The sequence below is a fragment of the Balaenoptera musculus genome, chromosome 11 (genome assembly GCF_009873245.2).
Source record: "Balaenoptera musculus isolate JJ_BM4_2016_0621 chromosome 11, mBalMus1.pri.v3, whole genome shotgun sequence".
NCBI classification, from domain to species: domain Eukaryota; kingdom Metazoa; phylum Chordata; class Mammalia; order Artiodactyla; family Balaenopteridae; genus Balaenoptera; species Balaenoptera musculus.
Window position 1 is genome coordinate 83,730,880 of NC_045795.1, and position 26,131 is coordinate 83,757,010.

Here is a 26,131-nt window from a genome sequence, read left to right on the forward strand (position 1 = left end):
CTTTAATCATGTAACTCCCTGCCGTTCTTCAGTGGCTTTTCATTTGCTCCTAAGTACATCACAAAGGAACATCCAAGGTCCTTTCTAGATATGAACCTTGCCTCTTCCTCCTTTCCAAGCACTCACTTCCCAACCACGCACCTAGTCCAGGCCTCTACTAAGTCTTACCTGGAGCTGGGCAATAACCTCCCAACCGGTCACCAAATTTCTCTCATTCTTGCTTTCATTGAACCTACTGTTGCCAGTATAAGTACCATTGGTGGCATGCAGGATGATTTTTGGTGCTACAGACACTTTTATTCTCAAAATCATTTCTAATACCTGGCTAGTACATTATTGTAAAAATGTTACTAGTAGATCAAGACCATGAATTTATGCGTATTATTGCTAAGAATGAGAGTCATCAAAAAGGTGAGCTAGGAGGTAACTTCATGAGGTCTGTGGATCTGCTGAGGCCCTTCTTCAACATTCAGATCCCTATCTCTGCCTTATCTCTCCAGGAGCAGTTCCCCAGACTTGTCCCCTGAGCTAGGTGGTTTACTGCCTTGGCCACATGAGCAGATATTTGATTGTAACAATGGCGGAGTGACAGCTTTGGCAAAATCCTACCTTCTTGCCTTCCTCCCCCATTGCAGGGGCCTGCACCTCATATTACAAAGCTGTACAGCCGTGATTTGAAACATTCATGCAGCTTTCTGAAGAGCCTCAATTACAAATGATGAGTAGCTTATCTGCTGGGAGAATCTTGTTCGATATTCTTATTTTTTTTTAATATTTACGGGAACTTGATGTTCAGTGAAGACCCTTAGGCAGAAAGTGCTGAAAGAGGAAACAAAGAGGATGTTGGAGAGGGCTGAACCTAGTGAAAGCTCAGAATCCACAAAGTAAGTTGTGGCTTTGTAAATTCACTGTAAGTACATTTGAGGAACAATAAACCATAAAAGAGGTTACCGTGACCTTGGTTTCTGCATAGCTTTTGAGATAAAAGGTCTCAGAATCAGAATGCATTTGGTTGACATAGTGTTGTTGACTGATTAAAAACAATTCATGCCCTCATGGAATACTGATGAGGGCTGGCCTGGGTGTGTGTACAGGATATGGACTCTGGAGGTAGAGATCAAAGTTGCTTTGCTAAAATGGAGCACTAAAATGTAAGCCTTCATAACCAGAGATGAATGGGGCACAGCTACTGGCATAAAGATTAAATTGCAATACATTCACTTTGCATTCACATAAAGATTAAATTGCAGTACATTCATTTATTACTTATTGGGTACATATCTTAAAAGCATATTAAAAAAAAAAAAAGCATATTGAAGATGTTCCAGATTCTCATCATTGCACAGGATAACAACTTGGAAAACATTTACTATCAGCGAATGGGTTTCTTTGAATAGTGTCATATTTTTCTGATTGCTTTTGCTTTAGAAGTGAATACTTGAACTTTATTTTGATTTGGTCATTTTTCATATGGACAACTTTTAGGCTTAGTGATTAAAAGCATAAACTTTGGAATGAACAGACCTGGGTTCAAGCCTTGTGACAATTGCTTACTTGGTATGGACCTTGGGCATGTTACTTAATTTCTTTAGGTCTCTGTTCTCCCTAGGAAAATAGGGATGCTAGTAGAACCTGTGTCATAGGGCTGTTTAGAGAATTGCGATAATGTATATAAAGCACTTAATCAATATTTTCTTTTCTTTTTTTAAACATTTATTTATTTATTTATTTTTAACAGTAGGTCCTTGTTGGTTATGTATTTTAAATATAGCAGTGTGTCAATCCCAAACTCCCAGTCTATCCTTCCCCCTCTTCCCCCACCCCCAAATATTTTCTATTTGATATTTTTCTCATCCGTAAAATAAATAAGAATAATGTAGTAAAGGGAACACTTTCAGGCCCTCTGGTTTCTCCTAACTATATACTAAGAGTGCATGGTGAAGTTCAGGTGTTAGTAGATGGTATTGCAGTCCAGGTTTAAGAAATGCCTCAATGTCACCCTCCCACTCACCCTTTTTCCCTTACTGAGTTTTGGCAGAGGGAGCTATTGATTATATGGAAAGCAAAACAGCTAGATGGGCAACAGGCTCCCTTCTAGCGGTGCAAGCACTAATCAGGGCAGGTCTTTCTAGCCAAGACTGAATCAGAAAATATGGTTTAGATGTGAAGGTGTAAGTGAAGGCATCTGCTTACTACTTCTTGAATCAAGATAGCTCTTGGCTAAGGTGCTTCCTCAATTGCCAACAGAGGTGTGACATGACCAGCTTAGTCCAAGACAGGAACCTTAGACAGGAGGGAAAATGAGAGTGTCCTGTTTTAGAGCTGATCTTTAAACCAGGTTCCCCAACCTAAATTACACCACCAGGTAAAATGTGGCCCAGTGAATGTCCTGGCTTCTGACCCAAGAGGTCAACAACCATTCCTCTCCTGGAGTCAGGGAGGGAGCTGAAGGATCATCATTTCCCTACATTCCTTCTCAAAATGTGGAGTCTGTTGAGCTAGGGCTGCTAGACTTAGCAAACAGAAATATAGGACAACCACTTAAATTTGAATTTCAGATAAACAAGGAATCATTTCATAGTATAAGTGTGTCCCATGCAATGTTTGGGACATGCTTATACTAAAATATTTTTGTTATTTATCTGAAATTTAAAGTTAACTGGGCATCCTCTCTTTTACCTGGCAAGTCTGTTTCCAATAGTTTTTTTAAGGTCAATTTGGTGATGGTTCATTGAGACTGATAGAGAGGCTTGCAGAGCTCTTTGGGGAGGTTATCCTGTGTGTTGTAGGATGTTTATTAGCATTCCTAGCTTTTAATCACTAAAGGCTACTTGCATCCTTCCTCTTTCCATTGTGACAACCAAATATGTCTCCAGACATTGCCAAATGATTGCCAAATCACCCCTAATTGAGAACCATTGCTTTAGAGATAGTGGCAAAAGCGAGGCTGTGAAGCATATCAAGATGGTAGACCTGGATAAAGGTGGTACTTTCATCCAGTCAAGATGGTAGACCAGAAGGTGGCACTTTTATCCAATCAAGATGGTAGGCCAGAAGGTGGCACTTTTATCCAATCAAGATGGTAGGCCAGAAGGTGGCACTTTTATCCAATCAAGATGGTAGGCCAGAAGGTGGCACTTTTATCCAATGCTGATACAGGTCCTGTCCCTTCCCCCGTTTTCATCCCTCCCCACATTCTGGACTCCTTCACAGTAATGTAAGGAGCTGTCTAGACATACGTAGAGGATCTCATTAATACAGTTTTGGTCCAGTGTTGATTATGATCACTGGAAAATTATTCTTTATTCACTCTGCCTTTCTAAACAGCTCACATGAGGCTCTATATGGCAGCTCTTCAGGTTTTAACTCAGATATCTTTTTCAAAGAACACCCAACAAACTATTAAACCAAATACTTAAATTTTATAATTTTATCACAGGTCATCAGTTTGTGTACCCTGGGTGAACTTAGCATTTGATGGGCAAAATTCTTAGAGTCAAAGTGCCTCTCTTAAGTGTATGTATTATTCTTTTGCTTCATTTTGTAGAGGGAGAAATTTGGAGGCATTGGATAATGAATTCTGTCCTTCAAACGTTTCCACCTTCACATTTATCCTTGAAAAAATGCTGATATGCCTTCATGTGATGTTTCCTATTTGTAAAGCTTCCCTGACTGTGTTGTCTTACTTCTTTGGAAAAAACTGAAGGGACTTTTGCTTTATTAACTTTGATTGTCCAGCATTGATAATTAATTTTTTAGGCCTGTCAGCTTATGTAGTGGGAAAATTTCATTAGCAAGTTAAATGTAACTTCGTTTTTTCATGGCTTTCCATATTTTGTAGGCTTTTAGAGAAGCAGTGGTTTTATAAAAATACATTGAGCAAAGCAAAGACAATGTACTTATCTGGTTATTTTGCTGTGGGAAAAAAAAATTTCTCTTCTGGAATCCCTATAAAGGTTGTATGTTCTCAGATCTCTCTTATCTAGTGTGCTTCCTTAAATCAGAATATTCTTTTCCCTTAAAAGCCCACCTTAAAGAACAACATTATCTTTATTTGTGATCACCGGCCTTCATCATTGCAGAAAAAAAAAATCTGAGCCTTCTCAGATTCTGATATTTGTATTTAATCAATAACCACATTCCTTTTTCATCTGTCTTACCTCTGCAATTGCATTTTCCCAGCTGCGTATATTTTATCGTGTAAGAATTCAATTGAAAGAGCCATTCATGTTTGCAAAAAGGATGATGTTTTATTATTGGTGATAAAGAAAAGCAATTGCACACTTTGTATAACCGATCCTTTCTGTTAGAGCATGGAGCATGGTGAATTCTGAAAGTGAGGAATAAGTTAACAAACCGTGGTAAGAGAGGCCACAGAAAGACCTTGTAGTATTCTGACCACAGTATAAAATAAGACCTGACAATTCTTAATGTCTCTAATTGACAAGCCTTCAATTCACATTTGAAATGGACCATCTTTGCCCAATTTGAGGGTATGTAGACTAGAAAGAATAAGGGGATGATGGTCAAGGTAAATAACTCCGATATGACATGGCCTGATCAATGACACCAGGTACCATATTATTGGGACAGGATTCCAGAGACCTCCTACAGGTCCAGGTGTTCTTCCTTGAGTGGCTGGATCAGGGGGAGGTGGGTGGGTGCTTGGAGAGGGGCCAGGTGGCTGAGGGTACAGGGGGAAGCCCTAAGGAGGTTCACGGTAGCAACTGTTTATGAGCCAGTCTAGTAGTAGTTTAATATTTGAACAGTTGAAGTAGCTGTACCGCTGTGTAGAGCTGGACTAAGAAGTGGAGAATCCTGGGGTGGTACAGTGTCGTTAGAAAATTAGACCACCCGTTCGAGTTCCCGACACTGCCATTAAATCACTGTACGGTCTTGGATAAGTCAGTTCTTGGGGTCCTCTATTTTCTCTTATGAAAAATGAAAATACTGGGTAAGAACAGCTCTAAGTCCCCTTCTTAAGAGTTTACATTTTTCCCTCATAAAGATCTACAAGTTCTATGCATAGAGAATAGAGTTGTCTCTGAGCTTCTGAAAAGCACTGAGACCAAAGCGTTTCATAAGGGGTGGGCAATCACATGCTCTGTACTTTGTGGAAAACATGATAGTCAAACAGGGATGAAGCCTGCATTAACCGTGGACGGTCTGTGCTATCAGGAACAAGACAAGAGCAGCTCAATGCCTTTTGATGGGAAGCTTAAAAATATTTGCAAAAGATTAAGAGTTTTCAGCGTTTTGAGGAAGTTACTGCAGAGTAGAAGAATGTGCTAGTTGACTAGAGAAACAAAACAAGTGTAGCTTTTGTCCAAAATTACCTAAGTCAGGCAAAGACAGGTATTTTGGAATTTATTGTTGTTGTTTGCCTAAATCATAAAACGTTCCCTCTCCATTTTACTTTTGTGTTCTTTGTTCGGTTATTGATGTAGTGTGCTTTTTTATATTCAGTGAAGATGTCCATGGGAATATTTAAGCACATGTTTGTGAGCAACGCCATGCCTACAGAAAGTAAAGAAAATTCCAAAGTCACTTCAACCTGCCCAAATTGTTTTAATTCGTTTGAGTTGGAAGTCACTTTCTACGTTTGTATCACATCTTTAAAAAATTTTTTGTAAGTATGAGGAAGTGCTCAACATAATTATGAATCAGTTGAATTATCAGAAATAGAAAAAAAATATATGGTTTCTGAAGCACATGCTGTATTAGGAAACTTAGTGCTGAATAAGTACCTGCACATGTATTTCTTTCAGGTGCCTACACAACTCGTCGTTCAGTAAAATGAACTGGTTCTGTTTTAATATCCTGCTGCCTATTGTACCTGACAAACAGAAATGAGGAAAATGACAAATGGATGATCTGGGGTCATTTTCTTGAAACTTGCACATAATTCCCACTTCTGCTCATTAGAATAAAGAAAAGCCTTTCTGTAACAAATTAAGAACATGCATAACCTGTTATGATATAGTCATAGACATATAATAATACAGTCTAGAATTACAGTACTCTCTCGAAGTACATCATATTCAAAATTCACTGGATATGTCTTGGAGACATGTGTAGTAATTACAGGAACACGGTTTCTAATTCATTTAATTCCCTGTCCTACCTAAACTGAACATATAAGTGAATTTTAAGAGACTGTACAAATAAATTTTTAATTGCAAAATGATGTTATACAATGCATTATTAATAATAACCAACAATGCATAATGTTTATACATGAGTCCATTAGAAGGACAAGCTAATGTATGTCAGTTCTAAAAGAATGTGCTAATTTGTCCTGAATTTGTGAATGAAGTTATATCCATGATGCAAGCCAATGAGTGCAATAACAGAATGGTTTCACATGCTGTTTTACAGTTAAGAAACATCTTGTACCTATGGCATTTAAGAGGTATTTAAGATTTGTTCATCACATGTGATCAAGATCTGAATTTTCAGTGAGCCATGCGGTTGGGAAATTTGGAATAAGGCCATTGAGTTGACAATACTAGCTTTTTCCCAGACAGGTGCAGAATAAAATGGTCTGGAGCATCCAAGAAATGTATACAGTCCTTACATTTCAGCGCATAGAAATCACAGTCTCATTGTAATGGAGTTTCCCCCGGGGGGCCAAAGGGTCTGCCGGAACGCGTTTCCTTTGTCGCGCTAGTGGTAACAGATTTCTGAAATCTCCATGGCCAGCTCCAGGCACTCACTGGTCTCCTGGCAAGATTCAAAAAGGCTGAAGTCTATGTCACAGTTGCAGTTGCAGTCATTCCGGGAGTGGCTTTCATCTGAGGTGTGGCGATACCTGTGAGAGGGGCAGCACAAATTGGTACACACCGTTTCACACGTATCCGGGAGCATCAGGAGACAATCCAAAAACTGGCAAAACAGACAGGTGAGGATGAGGGAGGCACAGTCCTCTGTTTAAAGAAGAAGAAAGACAATTACAGGTGGCCCATCTGGGGGCGCATATGAAGAGGAGGCATGTGCAGTGGTGTGCTTGATAACTTTATAGCCAACTCTTAATTATTTATCCGTATTAGGGGCGATGTACACCAGTTATTCTCTCAAGCTCCCCCTCCCCCATCCAGTACTCACTCTACTTAATTAATTGTTTCATTAACTTCCTGAGCATTTCCTATTGATTCCACGTGATCTGGTTATTTAAAGTGCTGTCACTTTTCTAAACTCCTTTATTTACGTTGCCTGCGGAGGTGCTGGGAAGCCGCACAATTAGCTGCCTATCTGGAAACCTTGCAATGGTCTGAAAAACAGAGCGTCCTCCCCAAGTGCAGGGAGCTTGCAGCAGCAATTAGATTTGGGGACAATGAGAGATCATACACATTTCTGGCTTCTCGTCACAAGGCTTTCTTATTTGTTTGGTGTGGATTCCAGTAAATCTGCCACACCCATATTCAAATGTGAGTGAAAAGCACATTTCAAAACCTAACATAAATGATTTTTAAAATAATCATAGTTGTTTCGGGTTGTATTTTATTTTTAATCCCTGTCTTCTTTTTCCTCCAGTTATGTAAAGCCTTGATTTTATATCAAGTTAAATGAAATATGGCATCGTGTACACCTAAAATGGTATAAATCTTATCAGTCCTCTTTAAGAAAATTGGTTTAAAAATTTACTATGCAGACTTGTAAAAATGTGAAAAGTATCTCTAAGGCATTGAAGGTAATTGGTAGTTCTAGCCAAACAGCTGTGATGGGTTATAGATTATTGTATTTTTTGTTTCCATAAAGGGAATTAGTTAGAAGATGTAGCAGTTCTCTTGTTAAAATTATAACTTCTTAACATCTTCCTTCCTTCCTTCCTTCCTTCCTTCCTCCCTCCCTCCCTCCCTCCCTCCCTTCCTTCCTTTCTTATTTTTAACATCTTTATTGGAGTATAATTGCTTTACATTGTGGTGTTAGTTTCTGCTGTATAACAAAATGAATCAGCTGTACATATACATATATCCCCATATCCCCTCCCTCTTGCGTCTCCCCCCCACCCTCCCTATCCCACCCCTCTAGGTGGTCACAAAGCACCGAGCTGATCTCCCTGTGCTATGCGGCTGCTTCCCACTAGCTATCTATTTTACATTTGGTAGTGTATATATGTCCATGCCACTCTCTCACTTCGTCCCAGCTTACCCTTCCCCCTCCCCATGTCCTCAAGTCCATTCTCTATACCTGTGTCTTTATTCCTCTCCTGCCACTAGGTTCTTCAGGACTTTTTTTTTTTTTTTCTTTTAGATTCCATATATATGTGTTAGCCTACGGTATTTGTTTTTCTCCTTCTGACTTACTTCACTATGTATGACAGATTCTAGGTCCATCCACCTGACTACAAATAACTCAGTTTTGGTTTCCTTGTACGGCTGAGTAATACTCCATTGTATATATGTGCCACATCTTCTTTATCCATTCATCTGTCGATGGACACTTAGGTTGCTTCCACGTCCTGTCTATTGTAAATAGTGCTGCAGTGAACATTGTGGTACGTGACTCTTTTTGAATTATGGTTTTCTCAGGGTATATGCCCAGTAGTGGGATTGCTGGGTCGTATGGTAGTTCTATTTTTAGTTTTTTAAGGAACCTCCATACTGTTCTCCTTAGTGGCTGCATCAATTTACATTCCCATCAACAGCGAAAGAGGGTTCCCTTTTCTCCACACCTTCTCCAGCAATTATTGTTTGTAGATTTTTTGATGATGGCCATTCTAACTGGTTTGAGGTGATACCTCATTGTAGTTTTGATTTGCATTTCTCTAATGATTAGTGATGTTGAGCATCCTTTCACGTGTTTGTTGGCAATCTGTATATCTTCTTTGGAGAAATGTCTATTTAGGTCTTCTGCCCATTTTTGGATTGGGTTGTTTGTTTTTTTGATATTGAGCTGCATGAGCTGCTTGTATATTTTGGAGATTAATCCTATGTCAGTTGCTTCGTTTGCAAATATTTTCTCCCATACTGAGGGTTGTCTTTTGGTCTTGTTTATAGTTTCCTTTGCTGTGCAAAAGCTTTTAAGTTTCATTAGGTCCCATTTGTTTATTTTTGTTTTTAGTTCCATTTCTCTAGGAGGTGGGTCAAAAAGGATCTTGCTGTGATTTATGTCATAGAGTGTTCTGCCTATGTTTTCCTCTAGGAGTTTGATAGTGTCTGGCCTTACATTTAGGTCTTGAATCCATTTTGAGTTTATTTTTGTGTATGGTGTTAGGGAGTGTTCTAATTTCATTCTTTTACATGTAGCTGTCCAGTTTTCCCAGCACCACTTATTGAAGAGGCTGTCTGTATACTCTTGCCTCCTTTATCAAAGATGAGGTGACCATAGGTGCGTGGGTTTATCTCTGGGCTTTCTATCCTGTTGCATTGATCTGTACTTCTGTTTTTGTGCCAGTACCATACTGTCTTGATTACTGTAGCTTTGTAGTATAGTCTGAAGTCAGGGAGCCTGATTCCTCCAGCTCCATTTTTCTTTCTCAAGATTGCTTTGGCTATTAGGGGCCTTTTGTGTCTCCATACAAATTGTGAAATTTTTTGTTCTAGTTCTGTGAAAAATGCCATTGGTAGTTTGATAAGGATTGCATTGAATCTGTAGATTGCTTTGGGTAGTATAGTCATTTTTACAGTGTTGATTCTTCCAATCCCAGAACATCATATATCTCTCCATTTGTTTGTATCATCTTTAATTTCTTTCAGCAGTGTCTTATAGTTTTCTGCATACAGGTCCTTTGTCTCCTTAGGTAGGTTTATTCCTAGGTATTTTATTCTTTTTGTTGCAGTGGTAAATGGGAGTGTTTCCTTAATTTCTCTTTCACATTTTTCATCCAGAAGTGTATAGGAATGCAAGAGATTTCTGTGCATTAATTTTGTATCCTGCTACTTTACCAGATTCATTGATTAGCTCTAGTAGTTTTCTGGTAGCATCTTTAGGAGTCTCTGTGTATGGTATCACGTCATCTGCAAACAGTGACAGCTTTGCTTCTTCTTTTCCAATTTGGATTCCTTTTATTTCTTTTTCGTCTCTGATTACTGTGGCTAAAACTTGCAAAACTATGTTGAATAACAGTGGTGAGATTGGACAACCTTGTCTTGTTCCTGATCTTAGTGGAAATGGTTTCAGTTTATCACCATTGAGAACGATGTTGGCTGTGGGTTTGTCATATATGGCCTTTATTATGTTGAGGTAAGTTTCCTCTATGCCTACTTTCTGGAGAGTTTTTATCATAAATGGGTGTTGAATTTTGTCAAAAGCTTTTTCTGCATCTGTTGAGATGATCATATGGTTTTTCTCCTTCAATTTGTTAATATGGTTTATCACATTGATTGATTTGCGTTTATGGAAGAATCCTTGCATTCTGGGATAAATCCCACTTGATCCTGGTGTATGATCCTTTTAATGTGCTGCTGGATTCTGTTTGCTAGTTTCTGTTTCCTTCCTTTCTTTTTCTTTCTTTTTCCTTCCTTCCCTTCCTCCCTCCCTCCTTTCTTTCTTTCTTTCTCTCCCTTCCTTCCTTCCTTCCTTCCTCCCTCCCTCCCTTCCTTTCTTCCTTCCTTCCATCCTTCCTTCCTTCCTTTCTTTCTTTTTTTAGTTAAGAAAGTCTCAAAAACATGTGAGGGTTTTGAAAAAGGGTAGGTAAGTGTTCACGTGATATAGCATCTAATTAATTAAAATCAGCATCCTGAAGACTTGATGGTTAAAAGTAACATTCTAGCATGAATTGGAGAAAAATTCCTTCCTCCTGATGGGCTTATCAATCAATTAACATTAGACTTTTTGTAATCTATTTTTCCCCCATTAAGAATGTTAATAACCTTTGGTTTTCAGACTTCAGTTGACTGTAACTGTACAAGCCTGTAGGAGAGATTTCGCTCTTTGCCTCATCTGTCAGAGCGATCTAAGTGTTCTTAGAGCTCCCTTCATTGATTTCAAACAATGTTTTCCAGAAAACATTTTTCTTTTCTTATTCATATACTTCTTAGTGTTTAAGAGAAGGGAGAACGTGGAAACTTGCTCTGAAAGGGAACAAATATTTTAAAGAAAACCATTCTTATTTCTTTTAAAAAACATCTATAAAGGTCTAAAGTGAGTTCTGCATATAGGTAAACAGAAATCTCCCTTCATCCCTGTGTTCCTCCCCCTCCCCCTGCCTCTCACCCTCCATTTCTTTCTTCCCCATAAGACAGTGGTAAAGAACCACACCATGACTTTTATGACCACTTTAATTGCCATATATTGTTGCAGGTGCTGTGGCCATTACTCAGTATTTGTAGTTTAGGTGGACTATTCCATAATATGTCTGTGGTGTGTGTACTCATCTCTTTGCCAGACTGGGTGTATTTTTGTTCACTCAGAGCCAGTTTCTAGCATGTGGCCAACTCACCCGTACCTCATAAATCACTATAAATCTCCCACAGAAATTCAGGAGTGAGTGAGTGCCATACATAGACTCTATTCTGCGTATGCATTTCTGAAGAGGGCGTGTTGGTGGTCAAAGATTTCAGGCATAAAACCTCGTCACGTTTTTTGCAATTCCAAGACTGCTGCTACAGCAGCCCCTGGCAAAGAAGAAGTTCTCAGGAGAAAATATTCCAAGCAAATGCTCCCTGATCTTTTAGGCTAGAGACTCAGAGACTTACTCAGGTCCATGACCATATAAAAATGATTTTCCCACTAGGTGCTGTCCTTTGTAGGTACGAGACTGAAAGTTTGGCTTGGAAGTAAGTCAGGTTGGGTGTAGGGTATTCTGTGGGGATGGGAGCTGGTGTTTCCGATCAGAGTGTGAAAACCTGTTTGTAAAATGGCCTTATAATTTCCTGTGGGCATATAACCGTTTGGTTCAAATCCTCTTGCCAACGTCTCCTCAAGTTGGCAGACTCCGGAGGTCTCTGCTACTGATGTATACTATAGATTTTATTTATAAAAAATATATATGTTGGCCTAATCCTTTGGTCAAGTTGGCATTTGTTTCCTTCCATCTCTCTGTTTTGCGCTTGAGAATAGAGCCCATTTTTTTCTGTTTATAAGTCAGTCCTTTTTATTTGGTTGGAAAAGGCAGAGCCTCTTGCCTAGAGAAACACGGCAACATTAATGAATTGAAAACAGATTTTTCCCCACTTTCAAGTGTGTTCCACACTGTTCCTAAAAGACACATTAAATAATTCTACATGAGCAGGCTAAACTTTTGCATATGGCCAGTTTATGTTTGCACAAAAGTAACGTAAGCAGTTCAGAGGAAAATTGACGCACTGTTTGAAAAGAGAGTTGGACTTTCCATTCTCCTGAATGGGTATATTTTCCTTTGCCTGCAGTATTCCTTGGGACTTGTTTAATAAACTTGATGTTCAGAGTCATAGCCTATGATTAGTACCCCTCTCGGCCCATCCAAAGCATCATCCCTGCATCCAGCTGCCTGCTTCCCATCTCTTCTGCTCTGTGCTCAGAACATCTCACACTTACCAAGGCCGCGTTACGTCATGGGTGTCCCTCTTTCCCGCATCCCACAAACCTGTCTCTTTCCTCGTTTTCTCTTGTGAGTGGCTCCCGAACACGCAGATGAATTGGCACAAATCTGGGACTCATTCTTGTCATTTTCCTTTTCCTCATCATACCCTTCCCAGCCAGTTCTTTCCTGAGTTCTGCTGATGCTCTCTCAAATTCCTATTTGAAACCCATCAACCTCTATCCACCATCCTAGCTGTAGCCACCATCAGCCGTCCGCAGGTCAACAGAAACAGCCTCCTGTCCTGACACTGCTTCCACACGAGCCCACCTCAAACTCATCAGCCCCTGCGATACTGTTAATCATTAATTAGAACATCTCACTCTCCCTTTAGAGTCAAGTCCTAAATCCTTGCCATAGCCTGCAAGCTCCTGTGTGATCAGGTTCCTGCCTATTTCTCTGCCTTCCAGTTCTAGTGGCCTCCTTACTCACTGCACTCCAGCCAAACTGGTTAAATTTCAGTTCCCGGGATGCACCTAGCTCAGGGCCTTTGTACACGCTCTGTCTCTGGCCTGTGTTGCACACTCTCCCCTCACAACTTTACCTAACTCCTACTCAACCTTTGGGTCTTTAGCTTAAGACACCTTCCCTGTAAATCACATCCTTGCAGAAACTCTCAAAGCACCCTGCTTTGTTTTTTTCTTCATAGCACTGACCGCAGGATAGTAAACTAATTAGTTTATTGATTATTTCCCCCCCCCTCCCGACTAAAACCTAAGTTACAAGAATGGCTTATCTCTTGTTGAATGAATGAATAAATGAACAATAAGAGATAAACAACATGGTCCCCACTTTTTAGATGTAAGGACTAAGGCTTAGGGATTGTCACTGACTGTCCTAAAACTTTCACCTGTATGGTGGTGGAGCAAGGAATTAATCTAACGCTGGATCCAAAATCTGTGCTCTCTTTCTCATTGTTAGATGTGTCAGCTGGTTCGTGTAAAGCAAATTTGCAGTCCTGTACACTTTACATACATCTTACATGGGTCTTGAGATAACTCTCAATTGAGTACTACTACTGTTCTATAGATGAGGAAACTGTGGCTCAGAGAATTTAAGAAATACAGGAAGCGGTGGGGCTGTCATGTGAACCTAGATTGTCTCCTCCAGAGCCCTTAACTCTGAAGCTGACCTGCCCTTCATAACACACACGCTTTCTTCTGTCACGTTCAAGCCTGGCACCAGATGCTCTAGGCCTCCTGGTGACCTGTTCTCCCTTCCATTCCCCTCTCATCCTACTCCCCTCTGTATTCCCAAGACTGGTAAGGTGTGTTTTGCAGGTCTGCCAGGTGGCTTCTGGCTAACTCCAGCCAATAGGAGGCAGCTATAGGAAATGGGAGGGTGGGAGAAAGGAAAGCCTGGGGTATATCTCCTTCCTTCTCTCTGCTTTGTATCTTCCCTTTGGTTTTATCTTTTTCCGAATGTCCTTCTCTTTGTGACTTCTGCTAATGCCACTTACTAGTGGTCTGTCTACTAATAGTTAGTTACTAGTGGCCGATGAGCTAATGCCAGTAGTAGTGATTTACTAGTGCCCTAGAGAGACCAAGGGAAGAGGTGGCAGAGCTTTCCTGTTGTCGGTAATTTCCTCACGTAGCTTTTCACCTCTCCCTATACCTTTGTAACACATTCCCAAGTATTAAATTTCTTTTATTGGACTGCCTGGCATCATGGCATAGTCTCTAGTTGCTGCTGTCAGAGTACCCATCTCACTTCCTACTTCTTCCTTCCTTAAACCTGGATTAAAGGAGGTTTAAGATGTATCCAAGACCTGCAGGCCATTCAGCTGGAAGTGGTATTTGCCTTTGAGCAAGAAGCCATGATAAAAACCCTCTCTTATGTTGGTTACATTTCCTCTTTACACCCCTAGGGTACATTGAGGATGTGGAGGCTATAACGTGCTAAGTGATATCCTTACGACCCTGAAGGACCACTGCAGCTTCTAAAGGTGCTAAATGTTAACTGGATAGTGGCTACTTAAGAGGGAGAATCTGTTTCTGTTTTGTATATACATTCATTTGTATTATTTTTAGATTCCACACATGAATTCTATCATATAGTGTTTGTCTTTCTCTGTCTGATTTACTTCACTAAGCAGAATATTCTCTAATATCATCCACGTTGCTGCAAGTGGCAGTATTTCATTCTTTTTTATGGCTGAGTAATATTCCATTGTATATGTATACCTCATCTTAATGTGGTTACCAAAGGGGAGATGGAAGGGGGCCACAAATTAGAGGTATGGGCTTCACAGATACAAACTACTATGTATAAAATAGATAAGCAACAAGAATATAATGTACAGCATAGGGAATTATACCCATTAACTTGTAATAACCTATAATGGGATATAGTCTACAAGAATACTGAATCACTATGCTGTATACCTGAAACTAACACAATATTGTAAATCAAGTATACTTCAATTTAAAAAAGAACAAAAAAGGGGGTAATAGAGAGAAGAAGAATCTGCCTCATAAGAATGGATCGTGTTTAATTATAGTGGAAAAGGTAACAGTGCGAAGGAGTTTCCACTAATATACCTGAGGTCGGCCCCACGTTCACGGTCCTGTAATCCCTGAGTTTGTCTTTCCAGCTTTCAGTGTTCTTGCCACCATGATTCCCTGGGATCAGGAGGAGGGAGGAACAAGAGGTAGCTGTAGCTGCCCTCTCTGGTCCCTGGCACATTCCTCAACTGCAGAAACATGCTTCCTGCATCTTTGGGAATCATTTTCCAAAGTGGCAAGAACATGGCTCTTCCAGAAGTGACCCCAGATAAACAACAGTCTCCCTTCCTCTCCCCCCAAAACAAAGTAAGAAAAAAAAAGACAAGATGAACCTGGTCCACCCCCAGTATTCTCATACGTTAATGGTTAATGTGCTGTCCCTGAGAGAATTTGGCATAATAACAGGATTCATGACACACTGGCTCCAACGGATCACTAAAAGTTTTTGGTCAAAGAGTATAAAAATTGGGACTTCCCTGGTGGTGCAGTGATTAAGAATCTGCCTGCCAATGCAGGGGACACGGGTTTGAGCCCTGGTCTGGGAAGATCCCACATGCCGCGGAGCAACTAAGCCCGTGCGCCACAACTACTGAGCCTGCGCTCTAGAGCCCATGAGCCACAACTACTGAGCCCGCATTCTGCAACTACTGAAGCCTGCGCACCTAGAGCCTGTGCTCTGCAACAAGAGAAGCCGCCACAATGAGAAGCCCGCGCACCGCAACCAAGAGTAGCCCCACTCTCCGCAACTAGAGAAAGCCCGCGCGCAGCAACAAAGACCCAACGCAGCCAAATAAATAAATAAATAAACCAAAAAAGTATAAAAATTGGTTCACACTCCCCCGACATTTAGTTCTTTAAAAAAAATGTCTGTAATACAGAATAGGAATAAATAAAGTGTGACTGCCTTTCTCTAGCTGGGGTATCATCCCTGATGTTATCAATTTTAATAGCTACTTAAATATGTCAAGATCTATTTAAGTTCAGACAAGCACAACTAACATTCAAGTCAGTTCTTTAGAACTAGAATGACTAGATTTGGGTGATACTTAGTAAATTTTTGCTTATGTTTTTTTCTGAGCAAATGAACTGAAATAATTATAAAATTGAAACATTTTATAAGATGACACTATTGCATTTAATTGTATGAAATTTACAGTGTAGAAAATGTAATCATTTTATTCAGTAGTCCGTGGTGTAATTAAGACTGTTCTTTTGAGGTATCTTGTATTTATGATTTTCCCCTTCCACCTGGATGAGACATCTCAAATTCAAAATTATACATCAATTAGGTATATTCTCAGGATTCTTTTTAAAGAGGCTGTTTTCTCATATCATGTGTATCCCTGGTTTTATCATCCACGGGGATGCTTTTGCAATCCGAACATAGAAGCAGAAGCAGAGACACAGATAGTGCTCTGGACTTTTTCCATTTTCTTCAGGAAAGGGACCACACAGGATGAGGCACAATTTAATAATAAAGTAATGTCGCAGCACACAGTGTGTGATGTGCAGTAAAGATCATTTTAAATTCCCATCAGAGCACACACCATGAACTGTGCTAATGGATGTAACACATTTTACAAAATCTGCATGTGTGAGCCTTCTCCATCCTGTTTTAAGTGGGGCAATGTATATAAATAATAGATATTAGCAACTAAGCATCCATTCCTATGCACTCATTTATATATTTGAAAATAAATTAACCACAAACTACATAAAAGTGGATGCAATCTTCTCTTTTCCCTTCTGTTTCCCCTGCTGTTCCTGAAAGATATTTCTGTATTTATCTCAGGATGAACAGTGACCCCAGCTCTCAATTTCTGCATCCTTAAATTAATTACTATCAAAATTTTCCTAAAATGCAATGAGTCTGACTTAACTCTTTATTTCCTTGATGTTTGCTATCTAGGATAATGAGAGGTTCTTAGCACTATCTGTGGGCCCTAGTCTAGGTGTTTTACTCTCCTTTTTAACCAGGTACCAAAAACTCTTACCTCAGTGGGGGGATTTTTTTTTTTTTTTTTTTACAATGTGGGAAATGAAGGATGAGCTATTATCTGTGCTGTCCGCTTAATACTGGAATTTTCTGGGTCATAGTAGCCTCTGTCCAGGCCCTAAGAAAACAGTCTAATTCAATGGTCTTCATGAATCTCCTTTGCTCTTTTGAAGAAAGAGTAGTTGGTTCTTTTCCTACATGAGGCTCCTGAGTATGTGTTTCCACTTTAATGGAGTAGTCATTTTGGTCTTCCCTGAGAATACAAGGGTTCAGGTATCACGCTAGCTGCATTGGTCCTTCTCATTCTGCCAAGATACCTGATGAGACAGATCAGAGTGGTTCCGGAGGGGCACCACTCTCCTGTATTGTGTGGATACATATAATGGTAATTCGTAATTCTGGGATCATTACAACCAAGATCCATTACAAGTAAAATCCATGCATCCCTGACACGATCTGATAAAATTCTCTATTGCCAAAATGCAGAGAACTCTCCTCTGTTGCCTGTTTTCTTGATTAGCATCAAGCTCTAACAAAACCAGAAACTTGGACATCATCTTGGACTCAAGGTCATACCTGGCAGCCTATCGGCCAAAGTTAGCTGAAAGCTGTGTATTGTCGGGAGTGTCTGGGGCTTCGTAAAAGAAATAGAACTATTGCCAACACTTAAAAATTGGGAGATTTCCTATAACACTCTAGCTCTGGCAGGTCTGAACCTCTTTTTCCTTCTGGCAACAGTTAGCTGGAGCTGAGTAGAGGCAGTGTACTTCTCCTTGCCCCAGTCCTCACCCATCCCTATCACACATCTGGAGGTACTTCCTTATTCGCATTGTCTCCTGGCAACTGCAGGCAATTGTGTCTTCTAGTCTAAAGCCTCCATGGCAATGTTTTCACGAGATCATATATAACGTGTGTTAGAAATCTCTCCCCTTACTTTTTAAAACCATAATCATAATAAAAGCAAAAGTCGAACATCTGTTCTGTGACAGGTTCTGTACTGGATGTTTTACCCATGTTATTTCATTTGATCTTCAAAACACCCAATTGCGTGTTACTAGCTCCATTATATAACTGAGTCTGAGATTTAGAGATGGTAAAAAACTTAATCCAGTCTTATACAGTGAATAAATTTCAGAGCCAGGAATTAAACTGATGTGATTTCAAAGTTCCTGTTATACAAAGTTCATTTCACTTTTTTTATCTTACTTTGAAAAAGTAAATATGAATTTAAATATAGACCAGAAACTGTACCTTTTTATGTTTTCCTGTGAGAAACTTCAAGGTTTCTTTAAATGCAAATGTCAGTATGGAACATTACACAATTCCTGAATGGTTTATGTCTCCTATGAAGGTCAGTGCAAAGTTAACATGAGTAAAATTCCATATGTCTTGGTGTGGAGTCTATGGCCTTGAACTTGACTGTGCTGATCATTTAGCATCAATTCAATTTGAAATTGGTTTTGCAAGTGCAACATGCCTCTTATGTCATATATAGAGGTGGTTTGGTGTAGCTTTGCACTGATTCGAATGCCTAGAAGGTGATGTTACCTAGAGGAACCAACCCTTTTCCACAGGCTGCTGGTGTAAGCGTCCTTGTATTTTATTGCAGTCTATATTTATACTTTTCCAGCTTTGCAATGCTATTCCACCCTGTCTTCGTCTCCTCTCAGCCTAGAGTCGCGGGTTGAATAGTCCCAGATGCAAGAAGAGAAAAAAATTGGCTATTTTTTAGTCTACTTCATAGCTCCATAGCAAGAATGATTTTACCTCACTCCGGCTATTTAAAACACTTTGCCTCAAACTCCCAGCTTTGAGAGCAAACAACCTGCCAAGCACCTCATAATTGCAAGGTGACCTTGACATGTGTCATTCATCAGCGTTTTCAAATTGAAGCCTTCCTGGTTAATATTCATAAAGACTTTTTTTTCTAACAGCATATATGATGGTTTTCCAGGGGCTGGGGTTCGGGGAGCTTTATTTAGAGATGGGTTGATTGTGAGAAACATACCATCAGTGTCTCTTGGATGAACTGAAGGATGAGTTTGGAGGTAGGAAAATTTCGTTTGGCATTCTTCAAGGGAGGACAGGGATATGCTGGATTCTGACAGTTTTATCTCACTGGGGGTTTCCTTGGCTGGTCCATCTGTGATTTTGAATTCGGATACTGAATTTATAACGATGGTATTAATGGCTTTCTCGTCTGCCTGCTTTTCGTTTGTGAGTTGCGTATCTAGATGAAAAAAGAAAACACACATACACAGACCCGCTTATAGTTGACATGACCTCACGATCCAAGAAGGGACGTTTGCAGAAAAATTCACATTCTAGACTTTTATAAGATTAAAATCTTATTTAGAAGCATGAAGCATTATTGGACAGGATTATCTTGAATGAAACTATATGTAAGAATAAAAGTTCAATAATTATAAAATTTTACCCATATTTCAAGTTTCACCTATCACAGTCATTTGTACCACTTATTTCAAAAACACAGTGGTTTTTATAGTGATGGGTGGGGAGAATCAAGGCATTCATTCACTAGGATTAACAAAATCTCATAGAATGTTGTCAGCTTATTGTCATAATGTTTTATGGATCTCAGAAGTAGTAGAAGGGTCTTAAATGCTGGACAGTAATGTATATGATCTCAATCAAGTTGTTTTATTTCTTTGTGTCTACAAACCTTAGTTTCCTCCCCTGTATAAGAAAAGTGGTCACACATAACCATCTTATAAGCTCATTTCTACGTCTGCCCTTAAAGACTCTTACTTTGTCAGTCTTTTCTCTGCCTTGCCATTTGTTAGGTGTCTATGAAGGTGATAGTCTTTGTGGCTTTGGGGGTGTACTCCTTGGGAACAGGCTTTTATTTCCATATAACCACCTGGCAGGGAACCTAGAGCAAAGTCCTTGACTGAGATTCTGGTTTGGAGAGGCACAGAGAAGGCTGAAAAGACCTAGGTGCTTCGTGTATTTCAGAACTCCCATACTCATTTACTGGTTCCTGCAGAATAATTGAGGGTCTGTTATATAACAAGCACTGGTCTGGAAACTGGGGATTGAGTGCTGACGAAGACAGGCATGGTCCCTGGCTTTCAGAAACATCCAGATGGGGTAGTGATGCAGGCACTGTATAGCTTACCTACACCAATTAAATCGTCCTAAGATGGAGAGAAGAGTTAACAGAAGGTATTCTCAAACCTGCATCCAGGATGATGCCCAGGGACTTCTTCAGCCCTAAACAAGCATCAGTCCTGGTGATTTGGCAGCACTACTGGGAGATAGTGAAGGTGCCTTCTGGAGAATTGCCTTTTCCATCACTAGCCCAGTGCCTGACTCAGTGACGCTCACTGAGTGACTGAAATCAATAAAACAGTTGGCAACCTGGTTTAATTTTACTGCGCTTAGGCAGCTCCGTGCAAGAAATACATTCTTGCCAAGTCCATTTTCATTGTCCTTCCGGAAATTGCTTCTTAGTTTGAGGTAGATGGAAATCTCTGCTTGATCCTGCCACCTAGGACAGTGGTAGACGTGTCTACAGAGTAGAATCATCTAGGAAACCTTCTAAAAATTTGGAATTTTTTTAAAGCTCAGGCAGTCCCTCCTCCCCCTCAACAGATTAGATCACAGCCCCTGAGGGATTTTTGAAGCTCCCTCAGTGATTCCAACATGCAGAAAAGTTTGGGAACCACTGCCACAGAGGCCTTCTGCTTTTGAGAGTGGAGAAAGGAGAGGACAGCCCACTGATACATACATCAGTGATTTTCAGAAGCTAATCATGAGACAGTTGCTCTCCAAAGGCTCCTAACTGGCACGGGAGCTGACAGTATTGCACGCACAATTGTCTCAGGCCGTTTTTGTTGCTTTCTGAGCCTCCAAACAGCCTCGGCTTTCAACAGTGTTTAATTTTTATTCCCTACCTCTTAGGCTGCTAGCTTTAAATCTCTTGGTTGCAGTTTGATTCACCTTAAAAGGGACTGGCAGTTCAGAAAAACATCTATTGTTGATAGCAGTTAATGTAATATTGAATAGATAGAATTAGTTCAACAGATTGGGAAACTCTTGGGTTCCTTTAACCCAAGAGAGATTCACCGAATTAATGATATAGTGATGATAATGATGATGATGATGATGATGATGACAAAAATAATAGTTTATTTTTCTTGCTTGGATATCAAAGTGTCAAGTAACCAGCTTTAATCGCAAATAGTCATTCATATTATGCCTTCAGTACTTAGAGAAGAACTGGTATTTTGGGCCAGATAATTCTTTGTCACAGGGAGATTGTAGGGTGTTTAGCAGCATGCATGTCCTCTACCTACTTGTTGCCAGTAACACCAGTTGCCCTAGGACACGACAAACAAAAAGGTCTGTGGATATTGCCACATTTCCTCCATGGGGCAAAATCACCAATTTTGAATATCAAACCACTGCTTTATACACGCGTACACACACACACACACACACACACAGCACACAGAGTTATATACCTTGTATGTCAAGTTCTGTGTTACCACTATGAACCTTATTTAATTTAAGCATCACAAAGACTCTAGGAGGTAGATACTGTCAGCCTCCCAGGACAGATGGGAAATGTATAAATTGGTACCCCAAGTTAACAGATGAATGAGTGTAACCAAGGCTTAGTTTATTTAGGTAAGTTCCCTGAGGCTTCCTTGTTAGTAAATGGTAGAGAGCTGGGATTTGAACCCAGGCCGTTTGGATTCCAAAAGCTTTGCTCTTGTCCCTGTCTCTTTATATTATTCAACATTTTCTCCAATTTGTTCTTAGCTTTTATCTCTGCTTCCTCACTATGGGGACTGCACATCAGCAAAACCCTCTTCACTCTAAATCCCATGATGTGTCACCTACCTGAAATCAAGCCTTGCAAATAACATCGCTTTACAGACATACCTAAGCAGTCTCTGCAAAGCAAGACTACCTTCTTGCACACTTAGGGAATCCTGCCTCTTTAGTTACAGCTGCTGTATCCCCTACATTAAAGAGCATTTCAGGCAGAGCTGATAGATAACAAAACTTTGATGAGTATAGAGATTACAGCAGCTATTTACTACAGAATTAATTGACAATCAGTTCAAATTATCACACCTAGTCAGGCTGCATGTAATGTAAATGGCTTTTGCACAAAGTAATTCAGTAACAAAAAAAAGTTGGATAGAGGTTACTGGAATATAAGAACATGCGGAGAATACAGTATACAGCCAAGTGGTATATGATTCTCTTTTTAATTTCTCGACACTTTTAAGTATAGCAGTTTGAATCTAAGTGGTGTGCTACATTAAGCAACCATTTGGAGACACTGGGCTTGTACTGAGAGAATTTTATGGAGAAGTTAAACTGCCATTCATAAAGTTATTTTAATTCTATAATCTCTGTTTATATTTTTATTTTATTTTTTTCATTCCCCACTGGGAACTATCTGTTACTCATTAGAAAATCATCTGACAAACACACATTTCAGAACCCAGTCTGTTCAACCCAGAATTCTGACATCTGAAATGAGTCACAATTTTTGGGTGAATGTTACTGACATCTTCCATCTTTTATAGATGGAATGCTAACAGTAATTTCCCCAGATTCCTTCTTTTGCGGTGTTATTTGACTTTGTACCCGAAGTATTATAAAGTACCATAAGCTAAAAGGAGAAACACATAAAAAGTGGTATCACATCTTCTGCAGAGAAAACTATTTTGGAATTAAATAAGGAACTCGTGAAACTAAATTTGGGATGTTATACATAGTTCTTGACATTAACTTAGAGAAAATAATTTTTTTCAACAGGAAAAAATCACCAAAATTAGGACAAAAATTAGAAGTTCAACTGTATTTCTTGGGAAAGAAATTAAAGTGTGTACTGAAAGTCAGGGAAATAGAAAATTTCTGTTTGGGCTAGAAGTAATTGCAGAAGCAATGGGCATAAACTTAAGTAACAGAGACGACAGACAGTAAATTAATTTTTTATTACCACTGAGCAAATGTTATTAATTTAATTCAATTAACATTTATTGAGTACCCACATGCAATGGATGAATCAATGTGACAGGAGCTATTAATTTATTTACTTTAAGTCATTAATGAAACATTTTAATGATTTTCATTTTTGCTCACTAAGTGTGACTTTAGAATTTTTGCATTGGTGCATCTTCTGAGTCTCTATATATACGAATTCAAATCATGAATAAGTAGCATCTCTTCTCCCCTGCGCTCCTCCGATCCTATTCTTGTTTTCCCCCTCCCTTCCCTTCCCATTTCTCTGTCTGGGTTTACTTCTTTGACCTTTCCTATCTCGATTATTGGTTTCTTCTTTCCCTCCCATTCCTTCAATATATTTTTTCCTCAAACTTTGTTCTCTTGGTTCCTCTCTTTGTTCCTTGGTCTTAAAGTCTGTATTCGTTTACACTCACAACTTATTTTCTTTGTGCACTTGAGCCCCAAATCTCTATGCAGTTAGCTAGCTAGCCACAAAAACTATGTGCCTAGCTGTACTAGGTGCTTGGGAATTCAAAGACAAAGAGCAAATAGTCCTCAAGAGACCCAGAGTCAATTGCAGTCTCAAACTTGCAACTGACTGTTGAATGTTTTATTTGAATTACTGGCCAAATCCTTACAATTACTGTGTCTCTTTCTATTGGCCCATCATTCTCCTCCCCAAACTTGGTAATCCTGGATGTCCCTGGAGAATTCACAGTTCAATTTCTTTTCATAGTATTGTCATTTTGCCAGTTTCATGAGCTTAAAAATATTTGATTTGCCCCATCTCTCCATTCAATGACCTTCCAGTTTTTCTTTATTATTCCTTCTAAATATCTCACAAGTCCATCTCTGTTTTTTCATTTGAAATACTACCACTCAGGTTTAATCTTCTATGCCCTCAAATCTGGACTCCAAGGCATACCTCGGAGATATTGTTGGTTCTGTTGCAGACGGCCATAATAAAGGAAGTACTGTGGTAAAGCAAGTCACATGAATTTTTTGCTCTCCCAGTGCATATGAAAGTTCTGTTTACACTATAGTGTAGTCTGTTAAGTGTGCAACAGCATTATGTCTAAAAATACAAGGTACGTACGTTACTTAAAAATGCTTCACTGCTGAAAAATGCTAACCGTCAGTGAGTTGTCGTCTTTTTGCCATAGTCATAGCAAAGATCATTGATCCTAGATCACCATGACAAATATGGTAATAATGAAAAAGTTGGAATATTGTGAGAATTATGAAAATGTGGCACAGAGACACGAAGTGAGAAAATGCTGTTGGAAGAGATGACTCTGATAGACTTGTTTGATGCAGGGTTGCCACAAACCATCAATTTATAAAAAACACAATATCTGTGAAGCACTATACAGCAAAGCAAAATGAAACAAGGTCAGCCTGTGTTTCAGTAATCATTGATCTCAACTATAATAACAACTCTCCTAAGACATCTTACACACTGTAATCAAAATGATGTCGTGAGCAGTACTCTTCTGATCATATTACTCATGAAAAAGCAAAACAAAACAAAGCAGACGCACATCATGCATACACACAAAATGTCAGTAGCTCTTTCTTTCCCATTCTCTTATTCTCAATTAACTTATCCATTCTACTGACAAATTGCCTTTGACATAAGTTGCTTGTTGTTAAGTTTTTCTTGTGAACGCTAAACTCCAGAAGCCTCTATGAAAATTATTAGATAAGATGTTAAGGCAGGGTGATTTTAATTTTAATTCTAGACCAAAACGTTTAAGGTGAGTGTGTATTTCAAATGTTTGGACCATGTTTAAAGCTGTAATGGTGAATTATATTTTCCTTTGGATTTAAACTATACTCTAGCTTAGAATTCAGTACTGTGATTATCCGTGGTTGAAATCAGATAAGAAACATACAAGTGACATTTCAAAGTGTAAGCTACTAAACCATTAATAAATAAGTATGGTTAGTAAGCTGACATGGTAGAGGTAAAAAAAGTTTTTTCCTTTGTATGTAAAGTTTGTAAAGTTCACACAAATGTCAGAGATGGTATTTTGTTGTTATTGTTAGACTATATGGACTTTATTCTCCACAGCTTGGTAGGTAATGACACAATACACAAAGTAGAGAAAAGCATACAACATGATCACACATGGTGAAAATTATTAGAACAAGCTAGAATCATTTTCTTGATGTATAGAGCATTATTTTTCTTACATTGAGTTAAATTTGAGATTTGATACTATGGCTAAAGACAGAACAAAATGAGGAAGATAAGGATTCCCTAGTAGTCACAAAAGCATAATAAAAGGTAACTGATACTCAAAGAAGGTGTTTTTTTTTAAAAAAAAACACATTTTCTTTTTTGGAAGCTGAGTGGGGTAATTTTCTCAAGGTGAGGGTTGAAGGCTTCCTAGAATGTTCTCACCTTTTGAAATGAATGGCAGTAAGTAATTCATGGAGTGTTCCATTGTTATATCCTGTTAGTTAGATTGGACAAAACAAAATCTTGGGTTCATTACATCTATTTTTTGATGGGGAAGGGATAAATGAACTAAGAATATTATACTGGACCTTCTTTTTCTTTAATTTTTCAAATGCCAGCTCTGGTTAGACGTCCTTTAAAGACTTTCAGGTTTTTTGTTTGTTTGTTTTCTTTTATTTTTTAAGACAGTCAGGTTAAAGCAGCAGTTTTACATATCATTGTTTTGCTTTGTCTTCTGCAACACTTCAACTGAAACTCTGCTTCAAAAAACATTAGATAAAATGTTTATCAAGGGCCGTGACAAGAGGACATTTTAAGCCTTTTCAGTCAGCCTTAGTAAATCTTTTTTTTTTTTATAGAGAGAAAAAGCAAAAGAATATTATTCCTCCAGATGTCATAGCAATGAGTGTTCAAGGTAAAAAGGATTCATGGGGAAGAAAGTTCTAAGAGAAAGTTGAACATGGCCCCCTCCTCAGGCTTCCCTGATACCTGCAAAGCAACTTCAGTCTTTTGGGACCGAAGTGGGATTTTTGGCCTAATGTTTCTAGATAATTACCTCCGTTTTCTGCTTGCCACTATACTTTGTACCGGTAGGCAGACATAGGCTAAGTGATATACTTTTATAGCTTGATCCTAAACTTTAACAAGGAGCAATTCAGTCCTAGGAAGTGGTTGAA

The 26,131-nt window shown here is 39.1% G+C and overlaps 1 protein-coding gene across 1 annotated transcript; it reads right to left on the bottom strand.

Moving 5' to 3' along the window:
- Positions 1-6,666: 6,666 nt before the first annotated feature.
- MDFIC2 (MyoD family inhibitor domain containing 2) lies at positions 6,667-24,151 on the bottom strand. The gene is made up of 3 exons (XM_036870186.1): positions 24,124-24,151; positions 19,011-19,232; positions 6,667-6,926 (listed from the first exon to the last, which is right to left on the bottom strand). Exons 1-3 carry the CDS (start codon positions 24,149-24,151, stop codon positions 6,667-6,669), a joined length of 510 nt encoding a protein of 169 aa, XP_036726081.1.
- Between the last annotated feature and the right edge of the window lie 1,980 nt (positions 24,152-26,131).